Genomic DNA, 18808 nt, shown 5'->3' on the forward strand with positions numbered 1-18808 from the left:
TGAGATTTTTTAGGTCATCAAGTCCGTTTTTATGAAAAGATATTTTGTGAAGGGTCCGTTAACGGACCCAAATTTCTTCTAAACAGACCCCTGTCAAGTAAAGAGAAATCAACAAGAAAATTGATAGAAAATCAGAGAAAATAAAACTCGAAATTAACATTTTACCAGGAATAAACATTTCTCCAATTAAAATTGGAATTGAAACACAAAATTTTTCGAATCTCACAAAAATAAAAAGAATTAAAAACGGCAACAGATAAAAATATATGATTTACTGTGTTCTGTATAATAAATCAGAAAATTCAAATTGCTAAATTTCAAAATTATTAAGAAGTACGTCAACAGATGACGCTACTTAACAGGTAAAACTAGTTAGGGTCTCTCATCATTAGTTGACGTGTAGTACATAAGTATGTTTAAGCTCAATAGACATTTCCTTTTATTTCACGTCATTTTTAGCTTTGGAAAGAAATACGACTATGATTTCAAATCTAAATCTAAATATTTTTTTGAAACATTATGGTAGATATAATTGCTTTGTTTATCAAGAATAGATGTTAATAATGAAACATAAGTGCTATTACTTCTTTGATAAAGAGTACTGCTTTTGAAAAAGGACGTTAGGTGCAAATAATTTCAATAATATTTTTCTTTATGTGACGTTATGAAAATTTTATTCATCAAAAAAGTTGCCGTCATTGTTCTGATGATTGCTGTCAATTTTGTAGACTAAAAAGGTAAAAAATAGCGTCTGTTTTAAACTCTTCCGTAAGGTTAGAATGATTGTAAAAAATAAATAAATTATAGCAGGGATCTGTCCAGATATTCTGTGAAAGGTCATGTTTTTGTGAAATTGTGAAAAAATTACTCGCATTCTTTCAACCAGGGTCCTGCTTTTATGAATTTGTGCAAATAGGGTCCGGTTATTGCAAAAAACTTTTTCAAGGAGTTTTAAAATTGTAAATAGGTACAAGATTATGCTCAGCACTGTAAAATTATAATTAAAAAGAAAAAAAATTTCAAAAATAAACAGCAATTGCTGTTTCTTAATTAGCAATGCAACATATAAATATTTGGTATTTAACCAATACTACTGAACGCAGAATATTCATTTCGGACGAATAATGGAAGAATCGTCTGCCGAAGGCAAAACTTAATTTGTTTACATCCGTCTTTATTTTTTTTTCTGCCTTGGGAAGGGTTTATTCGATTAAAAAAACAATAATGAAGATAAAGAAATTTTTGAAGGGTCCGGTTAAAAATTAAATTATTTTGTGAAGGGTCCGTTTTTAAGTTAAATTATTTTGTGAAGGGTCCGTTAACGATCCAAATTTCTTCTAAACAGACCCCTGTATAGGTATAGTTAAAAGTGCACAAAAAAAATAAGATTTTTATCAACCAAATGCAAGCTATTTATTCAAATATGGTGTTGTATTTTTCACTTTTAGAAAATAAAGTTTTAAAAATATTTTTTTTTTTTCGAAACAAAAAACCACGTGACCCCTGGAACGTTAGTCTGTTGTACAATTAGTAGAACTATCTTGCTGTTTCTGTAAGGTCATCGGTAAATTCATAACTGTATAAATAAAGCTCCTTAACTTTATTTTATGTTTAAGTAAATTCAGTGACTCAATAAACGCGATTTTTGTTTTGAATTCTAAGTATTTTCCTCGTAGTTTTGCAACTGCAGTCTTCTCACGTACCCCTATCCATCGTCCAAAAATCTTCCTAATCATTATTCAGCTCCTTTCCCCCCTTTTTCCAGCAGAAAGCAGATTCTAAATAAAGCATCTCTCACCGAGAAACAAAGGACGGAACAATAGAAAAAAAATAAGCAAAAAACCCCGCCAAAATAAGGAAATTGTATAACGTTATTAAGCCTCCCTTTCTCCATCATTGACGTCACGTACGAAGGCCCACCACTTTCAATGAAACAAAAGTTTGGCGAGATTTATGAAGTTTTCAGCCGCCACTTTAATTTGGCGGGATTACAGTTCCTTTGACAGTAAATATCAATGAACTTCGATTTTCGGTTAAGCTACCTATCGAGGATATTGATGATTCTTTGCGCTACCACTTAAAAAAAAAGTGGCGTAAAAGAGAGCGTGGCGGCGAAAATTCGTTCGGTTACGGGGCTTATTATTTTAGCCATTACGTGCGAGAAATGGAAAGAATTTATGCATTATGGTTTGGCAACGGTGGGAGAAATGTTTTAGCCCGTGATGATACGAGGCTTTTAATATTCTGTCGTAAAAGTGAGTTTCCAATGGAAATTAGAATGGTAATGGCTCTTTTTGCGAAGTGACAGTAATGTTCCATTTTGTGTGATTTATGAGCGATCAGTGCTTTTTACGATCAGAAAAATAGATCGCATTTTTTTTGTTAAATAAAAGTTGTTGGATTGCATGCTATTTACTTTTCTTTCGGAATGTAATTTGCTTACGCTTTGAATTATTACAAGAAAATAATAAGCAAATAATTCAGCTTTTCCTTACAGATTGGTTTAAGCAAGGACATAATTCAAATTGTACTTCTTACTGTTTCAAAATAGCCGATTGGTTACCAACTGCATTATTTAGACATCAAATCTATACTTTATTGCAAAATCAGCTTTAAATTGCGTTATTACAGTAATGCGCAGTACGTCATTTTATAGTGTACTATATGAATGTATCAGTTTATTGTTTATAATAAGTTTGATACGTGTTGGTTTAAGTTTATTGCTTAATAAACCATTGATCCTAGCGTACGTTTTGGGCAGGCAAAATATATAGGGGAGTGAGGGGTTAAATTCAGGTAGCTAAGATTCGGAAGTCTGTTGGAGGTAAATTATTCGACCCGGAAACTGTCAGATTTAATCAAAATATTCCTTTTTTAGTAAATCATTCTTGAAAAAGTCAAAAATGCACTACTTTTTTTAAAAAATGATTTCTTTCTACAAAACGTCAAATAATCCGATCTTACTCTCCTAGAGGGGTAAGACTGGGTGCAAATGTTAACTCTATGGGAAATTTAGAAAAATCTAGAATTTCTGTGAAAAAGTAGCAATTTTTATGTTTTCATGAAGACAATATGAGAATAGTACGTAAGAACACTTTATCTGATGTGTGGTTGGTAGGGTTGGTTCGAATGCAACTTGCCACACGGACAAGCCTGCTTGGTGAAACCGAGCAAATTTAAGGCAGAGTGTGCGATTCTTATTTTTCAGTGGCGCCATCTATGGCCAAGAATTCGACTTCTGCCACATCATACGTGACACCTGTTTATAAGGCGGACCCATTTATACATCCATTCATTCATCCACAGATCGTAATTTTGACCGGAATGAGAGAACGATCGGTCTCCAATCCAGTACCCCCAGAAGTATTGATTTATTACGGGAACATGGAGGACTTAGCGACTCGACAGAATTTTAACGTGCATCAGTCACCAACTACACGGCCTACGGGGTTCGAATCCACGAACTCTCGGACATGGACCCCAGCCCTGTCTGATGTGTTATCTTGTTCATCGGAAGAAACATCAATGAAAGTTTTTGATGTTGTTGACGTAGGCCATTAAGACAACGAGGGAGCGATTGTTCTTGTTTTACAGTGGCGCCATCTATGACAAAAAATTCGATTTCTGCCACATCCATACGTCACACCGGCTTATAGGGCGGACCATTTATACATCCATTCATTCATCCACAGATCGTAATTTTGACCTGAACTTGAGAACGATCAATCTCCCATCCAGTACCTGCAGAGGTATAATTTGAGATGGGAACATGGAAGACTTTGTGAATCGACAGATTTAACTTGCACCAGTCGCCATTTACTACACAAGGTTTCTGATAAAACATTTGTTATATTAGTTCAACATGCACATCTCGTTTGTAACTCTTTTTTTGAAATTATATCTGTTTTCATGGGCTTTGGACAAATTCTGGTGCTTTTCATCATCACAATATGTTTGTTACCTTTTTTCAATGTTTTTATTTTTTTATTTGATGCCTTGCCTATTATGTTTGAACACTCGAACTCCCAAATTTTATTTTCTGAGTAACTACTATTGTTCATTTTAAGATTTCACCAAATTCTCTGAGGCCTTCTGATGTTGCCATGGATCGCCACCAAACTTACCTTTTTGAATCCTCTTTTTGTTTTGCTGAGAGGTCACGTATGCGCGCACTTTGAGCCTACAGTATTCTCCGGATGCCCCCTGACGGGGACGGGACGGAATTAAGCTCCGATACACATATCGTTTTGATCATTTTTTTTCTTTGATCACTGCAAAACAATTTTCTCTTCATCGATAACCCATTTTTTAAAGATTCATTTTTATTTTCTTCATCCTGGTATTCTAAATTAGCTTTATTTGGTGAAAGTAGTACCAGGGGTCTGTTTAGAAGAAATTAGGGTCCGTTAACGGACCCTTCACAAAATATCTTTTCATAAAAACGGACCCTTCACAAAATATTTTAACTTAAAAACGGACCCTTCACAAAATAATTTATCTTTTAATCGGACCCTTCACAAATTTGTTTATCTTCATTATTGTTTTGTTAATCGAATAAGCCCTTCCCAAGGGGGGGGGGAGACAGATTTAAACGAACTAAATTTTGTCTTCGGCAGATGCTTCTTTCTTTATTCGTCCAAAATGAAGATGCTGCATTCAGCAGTATAGGCTAAATACCAAAGATTTATATGTTGCATCGCTAATTTAGTAGCTGCAATTGCTGTTTATTTTTTAAAATTTAACTTTTTTAATTATAATTTTACAGTGTTGAGCATAATCTTGTATGTCTTTACAATTTAAAAACTCCGTGAAAAAGTTTTTTTTTTGGAATAACGGAACCTATTTGCACAAATTCATAAAAGTGGACCCTGGTTGAAAGAATGTGAGTAATATTTTCACAATTTCACGAAAAACGGATCTTTCACAAAATGTCTGGACAGACCCCTGAGTACCCGATCTTACATCGAAGACCAGAGACGAAACAGAACCATGTTACTACTGAACTAAATCCCTACTGTTTGCTAAGATGTGAATCCTTACTAAACGCATAATAAGCTGGGTTAAAATGATTTCTTATAACTGCATTGAGTAATAAATAAGAATAGTTTTAAAAGAAAATAACATTAGAGAGTTGCCACAGTAAAACAAACTTATTTACACAGAATTCAACAACCATACGCAGGGGTCTGTTTAGAAGAAATTCGGACCCTTCACAAAATATCTTTTCATAAAAACACACCCTTCACAGAATATTTTATCTTTTAATCGGACCCTTCACAAATTTGTTTATCTTCATTATTGTTTTGTTAATCGAATAAACCCATCCCGAGGGGGGGGGAAGACAGATGTAAACGAACTAAATTTTGTCTTCGGCAGATGCTTCTTTCTTTATTCGTCCGAAATGAAGATGCTGCGTTCAGCAGTATAGGCTATATACCAAAGATTTATATGTTGCATCGCTAATTTAGTAGCTGCAATTGCTGTTCATTTTTTAAAATTTAACTTTTTTAATTATAATTTTACAGTGTTGAGCATAATCTTGTATGTCTTTACAATTTAAAAACTCCTTGAAAAAGTTTTTTTGCAATAACTGACCCTATTTGAAAACAAATTCACAAAAGCGGATCCTGGTTGAAAGAGTGTAACTTAACGTTTATTTTATATTCACAAATTACGAGTAATTTTTTCACAATTTTACGAAAACGGACCTTTCCCAAAATGTCTGGACAGACCCCTGCTTATAACTGCATTGAGTAATAAATAAGAATAGTTTTGAAAACAAAAGAACGTTATAGAGTTGCCACAGTAAAACAAACTTATTTACACACAATTCATTGACTATACGCTAATATAGCAACTCCTTCACCTAGTAGTATGCCTATCAAAGGTTCTTGGTTAAAAAGCAGAACTAATAATTTTGCCAGAAAGGAGTTATCCGGTTTTTCTCTACTCTTCTCTAAATACTATGATTGAGTTATATTTTATCCCAATAGGTGTTATTGCAGTTAATCGTTCGTGTTCCAATAATAATTATAACATATAAATATAGAGTTTATGTAATCTTTCTATTTAGTACCGCCCAAAGCATTCTAATTTGAAGTGGTAATGAAAAGCTGTTCCATTTTACAGGCAGTGAAGGTGAAAATAATGATGGTTGGTTTGTCTAATTTTGGGTGGAGTCTTGAGATTATTATAATTAATAAGTATGCATTCTTTGAAAAAAATAAATCACATAAGTTGAGGATCAAAGAGATATAACATTTTCTTTATTCAGTAAATCAATGTTTTTATGAAACACACGTTTTTCTTTAACTAGTCACATTGTTCGAATTGGCTTTATTTGGATAATGTTAATAATAGATATGTTATATAAATATCTGTTATCAGGAGTCTGTCCAGACATTTTGTGAAAGGTCCGGTTTTCGTGAAATTGTGAAAAAATTACTCACATTCTTTCAACCAGGGTCCGCTTTTATGAATTTGTGCAAATAGGGTCCTGTTATTGCAAAAAACCTTTTCAATGAGTTTTTAAATTGTAAATAGATAAAAGATTATGCTCGGCACTGTAAAATTATAATTAAAAAAATTTAAATTTTCAAAAATAAACAGCAATTGCTGCTTCTAAATTAGAGAAGCAACATACAAATATTTTGGTATTTAACCTATACTGCTGAACGCAGAATATTCATTTCGGACGAATAATGGAAGAAGCGTCTGCCAAAGACAAAACGTAATTCGTTTACATCCATCTTTCTTGTCCCCCCCCCCGGGAAGGGTTTACTCGAATAACAAAACAATAATGAAGATAAACAAATTTGTGAAGGGTCCGATTAAAAGAAAAATCATTTTGTGAAGGGTCCGTTTTTATAAAAAGATATTTTGTAAAGGGTCCGTTAACGGATCCAAATTTCTTCTAAACAGTCCCCTGATTATAAGTTACATTGATCCAATATTATGTTATAAATACCCGGCATTACAAAAATAAATATTAAAAACTATAAATATACTAAATATAATATACCAAATATAATATTTTGTTATAAATGCAAAAAANGAACGTTTAAATAGCTGCTCGCCAGATTTTATTGCATTATAAAGAAAAGTTATTGAAACTAAATACAACTAAATAAACAACAACAACTAAAACAAATAACAACAACTACTAATAACAATAACTAAATAAACAACAACTAAATTCCATTCGTTTAGCATTGCGTCATATGTTGTTCCTACTAAATCGAAATAGTTGTGTTTTTTTCATATTATACCCAATTGTCCACTAATCTTCAGATTTCCTGCTATGTTTTAAAAAACTTTATTTGTGAAAACCTTCAGCGTGGCGGACAGCTGGCCGCCTTAGGCGGCTAGTATTAAATAAACGTTAAGCCATATTCTTTCAACCAGGGTCCGCTTTTGTGAATTTGTGCAAATAGGGTCCGTTATTGCAAAAAAAACTTTTTCAAGGAGTTTTTGAATTGTAAAGACGTACAAGATTATGCTCAACACTGTAAAAATATAATTTAAAAAATTAGATTTTTAAAAATAAACAGCAATTGCAGCTACTAAATTAGCGATGCAACATACAAATATTTGGTATTTAGCCTATACTGCTGAACGAAAAATATTCATTTCGGACGAATAAAGGAAGAAGCGTCCGCCGAAGACAAAATTTAGTTCGCTTACATCTGTCTTTGTCCCCCCCTTCCTGGAAGGGGTTTGTTCGATTAACAAAAAAGTAATGAAGATAAAAAAATTTGTGAAGGGTTCGATTAAAAGATAAATTATTTCGTGAAGGGTCCGTTTTTAAGTTAAAATATTTTGCCAAGAGTCCGTTTATACGAAAAGATATTTTGTAACGGATCCAAATTTCTTCTAAACAGACCCCTGAAAACGAAGCAGCTAATATTCGGAAATCTGTTGGAGGTAAATTAATCGACAAGAAAACTGTCAGATTTAATCAAAATATTCATTCTTTAAAATATCATTCTTGAAAAAGTCAAAGATGTAAAAAAAAAANAAAAAAAAAAAAAAAAAAAAAAAAGTTCTAGAAAACGTCAAATTATCCGATCTTACTCTCCTAGTGGGTAAGAGCGGGTGCATATGCTTAACTCTATGGGGAATTTAGTAAAATCTAGAATTTCTGTGGAAAAAGTAGCAATTTTTATGAAGACAATGTGAGAATAGTACGTAAAAACACTTATCTGATGTGTTATCATCGTGTTCGTCGGAGGAAACATCAATCAAGGTTTTTGATGGTGTTGTTGACATAGGCCATTAAGGCAATGGGGTGCTATATTTCTTGCTTTATAGTGGGGCCATCTATGGCCAAAAATTCGACTTCTGCCACATCCATACGTCGCACCCGTTTATAAATCGAACCCATTCATTCATCCCCAGATCGTAATTTTGACCTGAATTGGAGAACGATCAATCTCCAATCCAGTACCCCAGAAGTGCAAATTGTTATGGGAACATAGAGGATTTTGTGACCCAAAAGATTTAACATGCACCAGTCAACATTGATTGAACGAGTATCGATATAACAAGGTTTTTGAGAAAAAGTTTGTTATATTGATTCTCGTTTTGGTCATTTTGTTTTAAGATTTTTTTTATCGCTGCATAACAAATTTTTCTTCCTTGATAGGCCATTTTTTTCTTTAAATATTCAGATTTTCTTCTAAATTAGTATTCTAAATTCTTATATCGAAGACCAGAGACGATAATTTGCTTATCTTCACTATTGTTTTGTTAATCGAATAAACCCTTCCCAGGAAGGGGGGGGGGAGAGAAAGACAGATGAAACGAACTAAATTTTGTCTTCGGCAGGCGCTTCTTCCTTTATTTGTTCGAAATGAATATTCTGCATTCAGCAGTATAGTCTAAATACCAAATATTTGTATGTTGCATCGCTAATTTAGTAGATGCAATTGCTGTTTATTTTTTAAAATTTAACTTTTTTAATTATAATTTTACAGTGTTTAGCATAATCTTGTTTGTCTTTACAATTTAAGAACTCCTTGAAAAAGTTTTCTGCAATAACGGACCCTATTTGCACAAATTCACAAAAGCAGGGCCCTGATTGAAGGAATGCGACTTAACGTCTATTCTATATTCACAAATTACGAGTAATTTTTTCACTATTTTACGAAAACGGACCTTTCACAAAATGTCTGGACAGACCCCGGCTTATAACTGCATTGAGTAATAAATAAGAATAGTTTTGAAAACAAAGGAACATTATAGAGTTGCCACAGTAAAACAAACTTATTTACACAGAATTCAATAACTATACGCCAATATAGCAACTCCTTCTTCACCTAGTAGTATGCCAATCAGAGTTTCTTGGTTAAAAAGCAGAACTAATAATTTTGCCAGAATGGAGTTACCCGGTTTTTCTCTACTCTTCTCTAAATACTATAATTGAGCTATGTTTTATCCCAATAGGTGTTATTGCAGTTAATAGTTCGTGTTCCAACAATAATTATAACATATAAATATAGAGTTAATGTATTCTTTCTGTTTAGTACCACCCAAAACATTCTAATTTGAAGTGGTAATGAAAAGCTGTTCCATTTCACAGGCAGTGAAGGTGAAAATAATGATGGTTGGTTTGTCTAATTTTGGGTGGTGTCTTGAGATTATTATAATTAATAAGCATACATTCTTTGAAAAAAATAAATCACATAAGTTGAGGATCAAAGAGAAATAACATTTTCTTTATTCAGTAAATCAATGTTTTTATGAAACACAAGTTTTACTTTAACTAATCACATTGTTCGAATCATCGGCTTTATTTGGATAATGTTAATAATAGATATCAGGGGTCTGTTTAGAAGAAATTTGGGTCCGTTAACGGACCCTTCACAAAATATCTTTTCATGAAAACGGACCCTTCACAAAATATTTTAACTTAAAAACGGACCCTTCACAAAGTGATTTTTCTTTTAATCGAACCCTTCACAAATTTGTTTACCTTTATTATTGTTTTGTTAATCAAATAAACCCTTCCCAGGGTAGAAAACAAGAAAGATGGACGTAAACGAATTAAGTTTTTGTCTTCTTCAGACCATTCTTCCATTATTCGTCCGAAATGAATATTCTGCGTTCAGCAGTATAGGCTAAATACCAAATATTTGTATGTTGCATCGCTAATTTAGAAGCAGCAATAGCGGCTTATTTTTGAAAATTTAATTTCTTTCATTATAATTTTACAGTGCCGAGCATAATCTTGTATCTATTTAAAATTTAAAAACTCCTTGAAAAAGATTTTTGCAATAACCGGACCCTATTTGCACAAATTTATAAAAGTGGACCCTGGTTGAAAGAATGTGAGAAATTTTTTGTCAATTTCACGAAAACCGGATCTTTCACAAAATGTCTGGACAGACTCCTGGATATGTTAGATAAGTATCTATTATAAGTTACATTAATCCAATATTATGTTATAAATACCCGGTATTACAAAAATAAATATTAAATACTATGTTATAAATATACTAAATATAATATATTAAATATAATATTGTGTCATAAATACAAAAAAAACCATTAACGCAGGGAATACCTGGAAATTGCACTTAACATTAAAAAAAACATTAGTGCACAGACAGGGATCTGTTTAGAAGAAATTTGGGTCCGTTAACGGACCCTTCACAAAATATCTTTTCATAAAAACGGACCCTTCACAAAATATTTTAACTTAAAAACGTACCCTTCACAAAATAATTTATCTCTTTATCGGACCCTTCACAAATTTGTTTATCTTCATCATTGTTTTTGTTAATCGAATAAACCTTTCCGAGGAAAGGGGTGGGAAGAAAAACAGATGTAAACGAACTAAATTTTGTTTTCGGCAAATGCTTCTTCCTTTATTCGCCCGAAATGAATATTCTCTGTTCAGCAGTATAGGCTAAATACCAAATATTTATATCTTGCATCGCTAATTTAGTAGCTGCAATTGCTATTAATTTTTTAAAATTTAATTTCTTTTATTATAATTTTACAGTGTCGAGCATAATCTTGTATGTCTTTACAATTTAAAAACTCCATGAAAAAGTTTTTTTGCAATAACGGACCCTATTTGCTCAAATTCACAAAAGCGGACCCTGGTTGAAAGAATACGATTAGCGTTTATTTTATATTCACAAATTACGAGTAATTTTTTTACAATTTTACAAAAACGGACCTTTCATAAAATGTCTGGACAGACCACTGACAGAGCGACGATACTTTATCTCGAAAAACCTCAGCTTAAGGTACACCGAGCAATGTCATTTAACCAAAAAAAAAAAAACTGTGTAGTGAACACCGGACAATGGCACTTAATATCAAAACAAAATCATTTTAAGGAACAGCGGATTAGAGCAAGCCGGTCAGGGGTTAACTTTAAAATAACATTAAAACTTAAGAGAAAAATTTTAAATAAAAGAGAACAATTTCATTCATTATTTCCAACAGAAAGGTTTTCTAAAGGTTTACTCCTTTGTATTTCTTACAAAACTTTCGGTAATTACATCACAAAGATGAGAAAAAAAAGTATTGTTTTTCCTTATAAAAAATAATTTTCTTCGGCATTATTTAAATTATTGCGCATCATAAAGTTTCGAAGTTATTTTTCACTATCGCCATTGGGAAATTCATATTCTGCGAAATGTCATTTTTAGAAAACAATTTTATCCGTACTCATCACAGTGAAAGGGCGCAAAAGCTATATAATAGTGTCACAAATGGGGAAATAATCCCAACTTCTGCATACATAAATTCCTTTCGCAACAAGGCAATTTGAACTAGAAGTAATTCCAGATGACATCCCGGTTTCATTTGGTTTGGGAACACAGCGAATAATAATGGATCCAAAAATATCTTTGGAAACTCTCTTCACTACAGTGCTACAAAATATTCATAACAGTTTTCTAGAACACTGTTTGGCTTGATTAAAACAATGACACACAGGCAGGAACTTAATCACCAAGTTGAAATAAATATTAAAGTTAAAAGTCATAGTGCATAATTTAACATCGTCCTTTAATTATAAAATGGGGCCTATTTAAACCCACGCAAATATTTCGAGCAATTCATTTAATATTTGAAATGAGAATTATTAGAATTCCGAATTTTAGGGGATAAATATACGTTGAAAAGAGATGAAATAAACAATAGTACATTCAGTCATTTTAGAAGGTATTGGTGAATATGCTTTAATCAGTAGTTTGAAATAATTATTTTCATATGAGGAGTTTAGAATATGTACCAGTACCATAATACTTCTAACAGTGTCAAAGAAAAGTGATTTTAATATATTTTTTTATGCAAGTTATTTTATATTTTATTTTATAACCGTTGTTGAACAGCCGACCCAATTTTTGGGTTTACGACTACTAATGTTCAACTACGTAGCCTTGTAATTTCGAACTTAATCCAGAAGATAATGGAACTCCTGGATTAAGTATTGGGAGAAATTTGCCTTGGTGGAGGACTTTTTGATGGAGCTAACCCGCATTTGCACTACATGGAGAGGAAGACCGCGAGACGCTAACCTGACGGCAAGGGGCCTCTAACCTATGATCCGTCTACCACTGAGGATATTTACGTCAGCTCTGTGGTCGGTGCAAGTAGGCGCGGAATTCGTATCGAACAGTCAGCCATTTCTGGTATTCGAACTCGGTTTACTTCATTGGAAAGCGAACACTCTATCCCTTGAGTCATTGTGGCCGTTTCACAAGTTTGGAGAGATTCCATAAACAAAGTGTCGTATGACGCAAAAATTACATTTTTTAAACTAATTAATCTTTAATATTGCTTTTCTATACGAGGCCGTTCATAAATCAAACTTTTTTCAATATATTTGACCCCTTCATTCTCGTTTTTACACAGTGTTAAACTATACCAAACAGTACTTCTCACGTTATATTAGCTAAAGATGTACCAGCAATTTACGTGGTAGATCATTTTTTAATTTCTTAAAACCTTTATTTATGTGTTTTAATGACGTTTGTGAGAATAACTATAATGCATCGCATGTGTAATTATTTTCGTGAAAAAATACAAAAACAAAAAAATATTTAATCTGCTAATAGAGAATCTTAATGTCTTAAATGTTTAAATGATTGCTTTTATTAAATGACATTAATGTTTTTATTTTAATATTGTGACAAAATATGCGTTGTCACAAGCACTGTGGGTACGCAGTCGGTATAGGAGTTACTCATACCACTGGTTGGAGATCTGAAAGGTACTAAGTTCGATCCTGGCTGCCAACAAAACAAACATGTGTATATGTAGCAAGGTGCACGCTAAATCTGCAGTGGCAGAAAGTCTTCTCGTTGGTTGTGACGTGGAAGTTTGGAGTGAGGGGTACTAGCTCAGGTGCTGTCTACGTCTTCTGACCTGGGTTAAAATTGCGTGTCATTCCTACATTGGCCGTTAAAGGATAGAGCCCTAAAATGGAGCCATGTGCCCCATCATGGTTGAGTAGTGTGCGATGTCACTCTTCTATTAATATCTTCATCCCTGTTACCAAACTGTCACAATTTCGTTAACCTTTCTCTTCAAGCATTTATTTGTGGATGGCGTCTAACAGCCAGTATATTGCAGGGTATTTCATAATGATCAGCCTTAATATGCTTTCTAAATAATTGTCAAAAATGATGTTAATAACGTAGAAATTAGGGATAGAATATTAATGCTTTGTAAAATTTAACTAGAAGGAAAAAAGCTTGTCAAGTTTTAGCAATTACTGAGAAACATCAAAAATCGTTTGATTGTCGGGGGAAATAGAAGTTGAAATATTTTATCATTATTAGAAACATCTTCAATTCCATACAATAAAACGAATAAAAAATTTGGATGATTTTCACATCTCAATAGCGATTTTATTTCTTCTCCGATTTAACATTGATTTGCAAAACCCCAGTGTGTTACATCGATTTATACAAGGAATCTAAAGCTAAAGATTAAATGCGGTCCTTACAGAACACCGTGTATTAATAATCTACGCACATTTCTAAATTATTTTAATTTCATACCGTTAGCACGGAGGCAGGTGACGTTTCGATATTGGAGACCACTTCCGCAAGATGGCTTGACAATATAAACTTTCAAATGTTGACCATGAATCCGTAATTCGCAATTACTCCATTCCAACGGAAACCACTGATATCTGAAAAAACAAATGAGATCTACAGGTTAAAAAACTGATTTGAAATGTTTTTTTTTTTTTTATGAATAAGTCATGAAAATCATTTTTCACGCCACGGAAGGAATCGAGATGTCAGCTATAAATATGGATAATAATTAGTAAATGTTTCGAATTCTATATAAAAATTCTGTTTTGCTCTAATAAAGATATATTTTTAAAGCAGCAAAGTAACTTCTGTTTCCAGCTTTAACTTTAAGTTTGAAATTCTTACATAGCCTCACACTTTTTTTTAAAGCAATGGAAAGTTACAATATTTTGAAATAGGCAAGGCACTAAAAAAATAAATGAAAATAAATAAAAATGCTGTCGAGATAATCATTATCATGTCCTGAAAATATACAGTATTTATTGATATAATCAAATTTTGAGACTTTTCCTAACATAGATATTTGATTCATATGTTTTTATTTATTTGTTTATATATTTATTTTAGATTTTTCTTCTGAAGAATAGAATGAAATAAAGATTAATTTGTAAATTACACAAAAAAAGGCACAAGTTAGTTTTTGATGATATTTCAAATTTTCTTTTTGTTCTCTTCTCTCAGAAATAAATTTCCCACATTTGACGATTTAGCTATCTTTCAGCTGTATTTCGTTAATTTTGAAAATTATTTCGTAACAAAAGCACGTGACTTGTGACGAAACGTGAACTCTCAAATATAGGACGAAAATGGTTCCTCAATTACAAAACCTCATTGTAGTCCATTTTGGGAGATAAACTAGAATGAAGGCTTGACGATCGAAATAAAGTGTCAATAAAGCTGACTGACTTGCATCATGGTCAAGGTCTTCGGGTATGTGTGTAATTTATCTTTTTGATCTACCAGTTTTCTTATGTTGTTCGCACGATATTGGTCCACCTATATGATGTCCACGATAAAATGATTAGTTAAAAAAGTTATATGCATTAGGCATTAGGAGGTTTTCTTTGGAAAAAAATAGAATGACGTAATTCATTTCCTCGAAGAAGTGACGTTAGTTATTTTGTCACTTTGATGAAATTTTTGCTCGGATGATATGCCAGGAATTGGTTCCGTCAAAAACGAAAATAAAGTGACGATCGAAAATAAAGTGAAGACAAAGCTGACCGGCTTGCATGATGGTCAAGGAATCGGACAGATAGCAGGAAGATCCAGAGTTCGAATCTCGCTTCGGGCATGGGTGTAATTTATCTTTCTGATCTTTCAGTCTTTCTTGCGTTGTTCAGGTGATATTGGCCCCTCTATACGGTGTCCACGATAAAAATGATTAGCTGAAAAGTTATATAGGCATTATGGTTTTTCCTTCTTTTTTTTTTGGAAAAAAAAATAAAATGGCGAAATTCGTTTCCTAGAAGAAATGATGATAATTATTTTGTCACTTAGACGAAATTTTTTCTAGGATCGTATTTCAGAGAACTAGCTCCGTCAAAAACGAAATTTGAGTATCCACTTTGTACAGTGTATTACTTTCAAAACTGATTAAAAATAATGAATAATTAAATAAAGGCCAACCAACATAATAAGTACAATAATTTAATTGATGACGAAAACTTGCAAAAAACTTCTGTTAAAAAAATCTGAAAAGAACAAAATTAGAAAGATTTATAAGTGATTAAAGCAAAAACCTAATAAAATTTGCAATTCTTTTCCTCCTGACCAGCTCAATTAAATAAATATAAGAAAGTTCAAATATTTTGACGTAGTTTTTTTCTGAACTAATTTCTTTTGATGATGACAGTTTTTCTTGTTAATTACGTTTTCATTTAAGTTAAAAATACTCTTTTCTCGTTTTATCAGGGAAATTTTCAATTTTCTTAGAACAACTTTCTTTTTATTTATCTGCGTAAAACAACTTCAAAGAGGAAACGATCAATCAAACAGAAGTTCTTTAGAAATCGGGAAAAAACGATTTTCTTTTACAACTCTTTGAAAACTTTCAAGAGCTTTTTAGTTTTACAAGCTTTTTCTTTGCAATAAAAATATTCTCTAATTGAATTTTTAAATAGCTACATAACATTTGTCATTTATTAGTCTAGAAGAATTTAAAAAAATTATTATAATCATATAAAACTGTTTTTAAATAGCTATAGAATATTTTATTTTTTACAAGTCTAGAAGGAATGAAAATTAAAATTATAAGAATATGAAAATGTATTTAAATAGCTATAGAATATTTATATGTTACAAGTCTAGATGGATTAAACACTGAATTATAAGCATATAAAACTATTTTTAAATAGCTGCAAAACATTTATCTTTAACAAGTCTTGATGGATTTAAAAAATGAATTATAAGCATATGAAACTATTTTTTTAATAGTTACAGGGCAATCATTTTTTACTAGTCTATAAAGATTAAAAAGTGAATTATATATTCATATAAAATTATTTTTTAATAGCTACAGAACATTTATCTTTCACAAGTCCAGAAGGATTAAAAGAATAAATTATTGGCTATTCTGAAATAGCTTAAGAATATTTTACTTTCTCAGGTCTAGAATGATTAAAAAATGAATTATAAGCACATATAACTATTTTTAAATGACTAAAAAATATTTATCTTTAACAAGTCTAGATGGATTAAAAAATGAATTATAAGAATATAAAACTATTTTTTAATAGTTACAGGACAATTATTTTTTACAAGTCTATAAAGATTAACAAAATATATCAAAATCATATAAAACTACTTTTAAATAGATTCAAAACATTTATCTTTCACAAGTCGGGAAGTATTAAAAGAATAAATTATTAGCATATAAAACTATTCCGAAATTTGTTTAAGAATATTTTACTTTCTCAAGTCTAGAATGATTAAAAAACGATTTATAAGAATACGAAACTATTTTTAAAGGACTACAAAATGTTTATCTTTAACAAGTCTAGACGGATTAAAAAATTAATTATAAGCATATTAAACTATATTTAAATAGATACAAACCATTTATCTTTCACAAGTCTAGAAGTATTAAAATAATAAATTATTAGCATATAAAAATATTCCGAAATTGTTTAAGAATATTTTACTTTCTCAAGTTTAGAATGATTAAAAAATGAATTTTAAGCATATAAAACTATTTCTAAATGACTAAAAAATATTTATCTTTAACAAGTCTAGATGGAATAAAAAAAATAATGATAAGCATATAAAACTATTTTTAAATAGTTACAAAACATTTCTCTTTCACAAGTCTAGAAGTATTAAAAGAATAAATTATTAGCACATAATACTATTCCGAAATTGCTTAAGAATATTTTACTTTCTTAAGTCTAGAATGATTCAAAAATTAATTATAAGCATATAAACTATTTTTAAAAATGATGGTATACATTCATCAAGGGTTTATTTAAAATTTTATTAAAATTGCGAAAAATGTTTCAACTGATAATTTTGTGAATTTATGTTAATTAGACACCAATGTAAAGAAAATCGCAAAAGACAGTAGACTCTTTGTAAATTTTGTTTAGATGACGAACTAAACTTAAACAGTAGAGAGAGTCAAAAAATTTTCTGGTAAAATTACTGTACTGTATGGTAATGAAATTTTTGGTAAAAAAGAACACTATAATTCTGATTCATAAAGCCAAAATAATCAATACCAGGGGTCTGTCCAGACATTTTGTGAAAGGTCCGTTTTTGTAAAATTGTGAAAAATACTCGTAATTTGTGAATATAAAATAAACGTTAAGTCACATTCTTTCAACCGGGATCCGCTTTTGTGAATTTGTGCAAATCGGGTCCATTATTGCAAAAAAACTTTTTCAAGGAGTTTTTAAATTGTAAAGATATACAAGATTATGCTCAACACTGTAAAATTTTAATTAAAAAAATTAAATTTAAAAAAATAAGCAGCGATTGCAGCTACAAAATTAGCGATGCAACGTATAAATATTTGGTATTTAGCCAGTAAAACTATACTTTTAATAATAATACTTATATAAAATTATAAAATTATTAATAAAATTATACACAATTTTAAAATATTTTGTGAAGGGCCCGTTTTTATGAAAAGATATTTTGTGAAGGTCCGTTAACGGACCCAAATTTCTTCTAAACAGACCCCTGAATACTTAAAGAAAACCATTCATTTGATAATTTTTCTGTTCATATGAGAACGGTTAGCCGGAAATTCTGAAAATTTTGTAAAAAATACAAAATTGAAAAGTAAACCGAAAAAGTATACCATTTTTATAAAACAAAAATTGGTTTTTATGCCAGGTTCTAAGGCATGCATGATAAAATTGTAAAATTCTACCACAATTACCAAGTCTTATCACATATTATAAGACTATATTTTATTGTTAATTTTACAAAATTATTACCAAAGCGCTTTGGTAAAAATTACTCAGCTTTTTGTTGTTCCCATAGAGCCAGAAACATCGTAGATTTTACGATGTTTTAACTGTTTTAATCATACTTTTTTTCTCAGCGTAGACTAAAAAAACTTCATAAAAAGTCAAAACAATTAATCTTTTCTCTATTAAATAATAAATTAGAATAATAGAAACTTTTAAAAAAATAAAATAAAAAGTCCAGATAATTTAATTTATTTCTCTTAACTAATCGAAAAAATTTATGAAATTCTAGAAAACAATAGAATAAAAAAAAGTCAAAACAATTTAAGCTTC

The 18808-nt window shown here is 31.0% G+C and overlaps 1 protein-coding gene across 1 annotated transcript in view; it reads right to left on the minus strand.

Moving 5' to 3' along the window:
- The window catches only part of LOC107439425 (thrombospondin type-1 domain-containing protein 7B), a 484164-nt gene that overhangs the window by 119751 nt on the left and 345605 nt on the right, over window positions 1-18808 (minus strand). Inside the window, exon 11 of the mRNA XM_071184973.1 lies at window positions 14025-14158. Coding sequence (XP_071041074.1) covers window positions 14025-14158 — 134 coding nt within the window. The remainder of the gene's footprint in view (window positions 1-14024; window positions 14159-18808) is intronic.

This window comes from Parasteatoda tepidariorum, chromosome 9, assembly GCF_043381705.1.
Source record: "Parasteatoda tepidariorum isolate YZ-2023 chromosome 9, CAS_Ptep_4.0, whole genome shotgun sequence".
Taxonomy (NCBI): domain Eukaryota; kingdom Metazoa; phylum Arthropoda; class Arachnida; order Araneae; family Theridiidae; genus Parasteatoda; species Parasteatoda tepidariorum.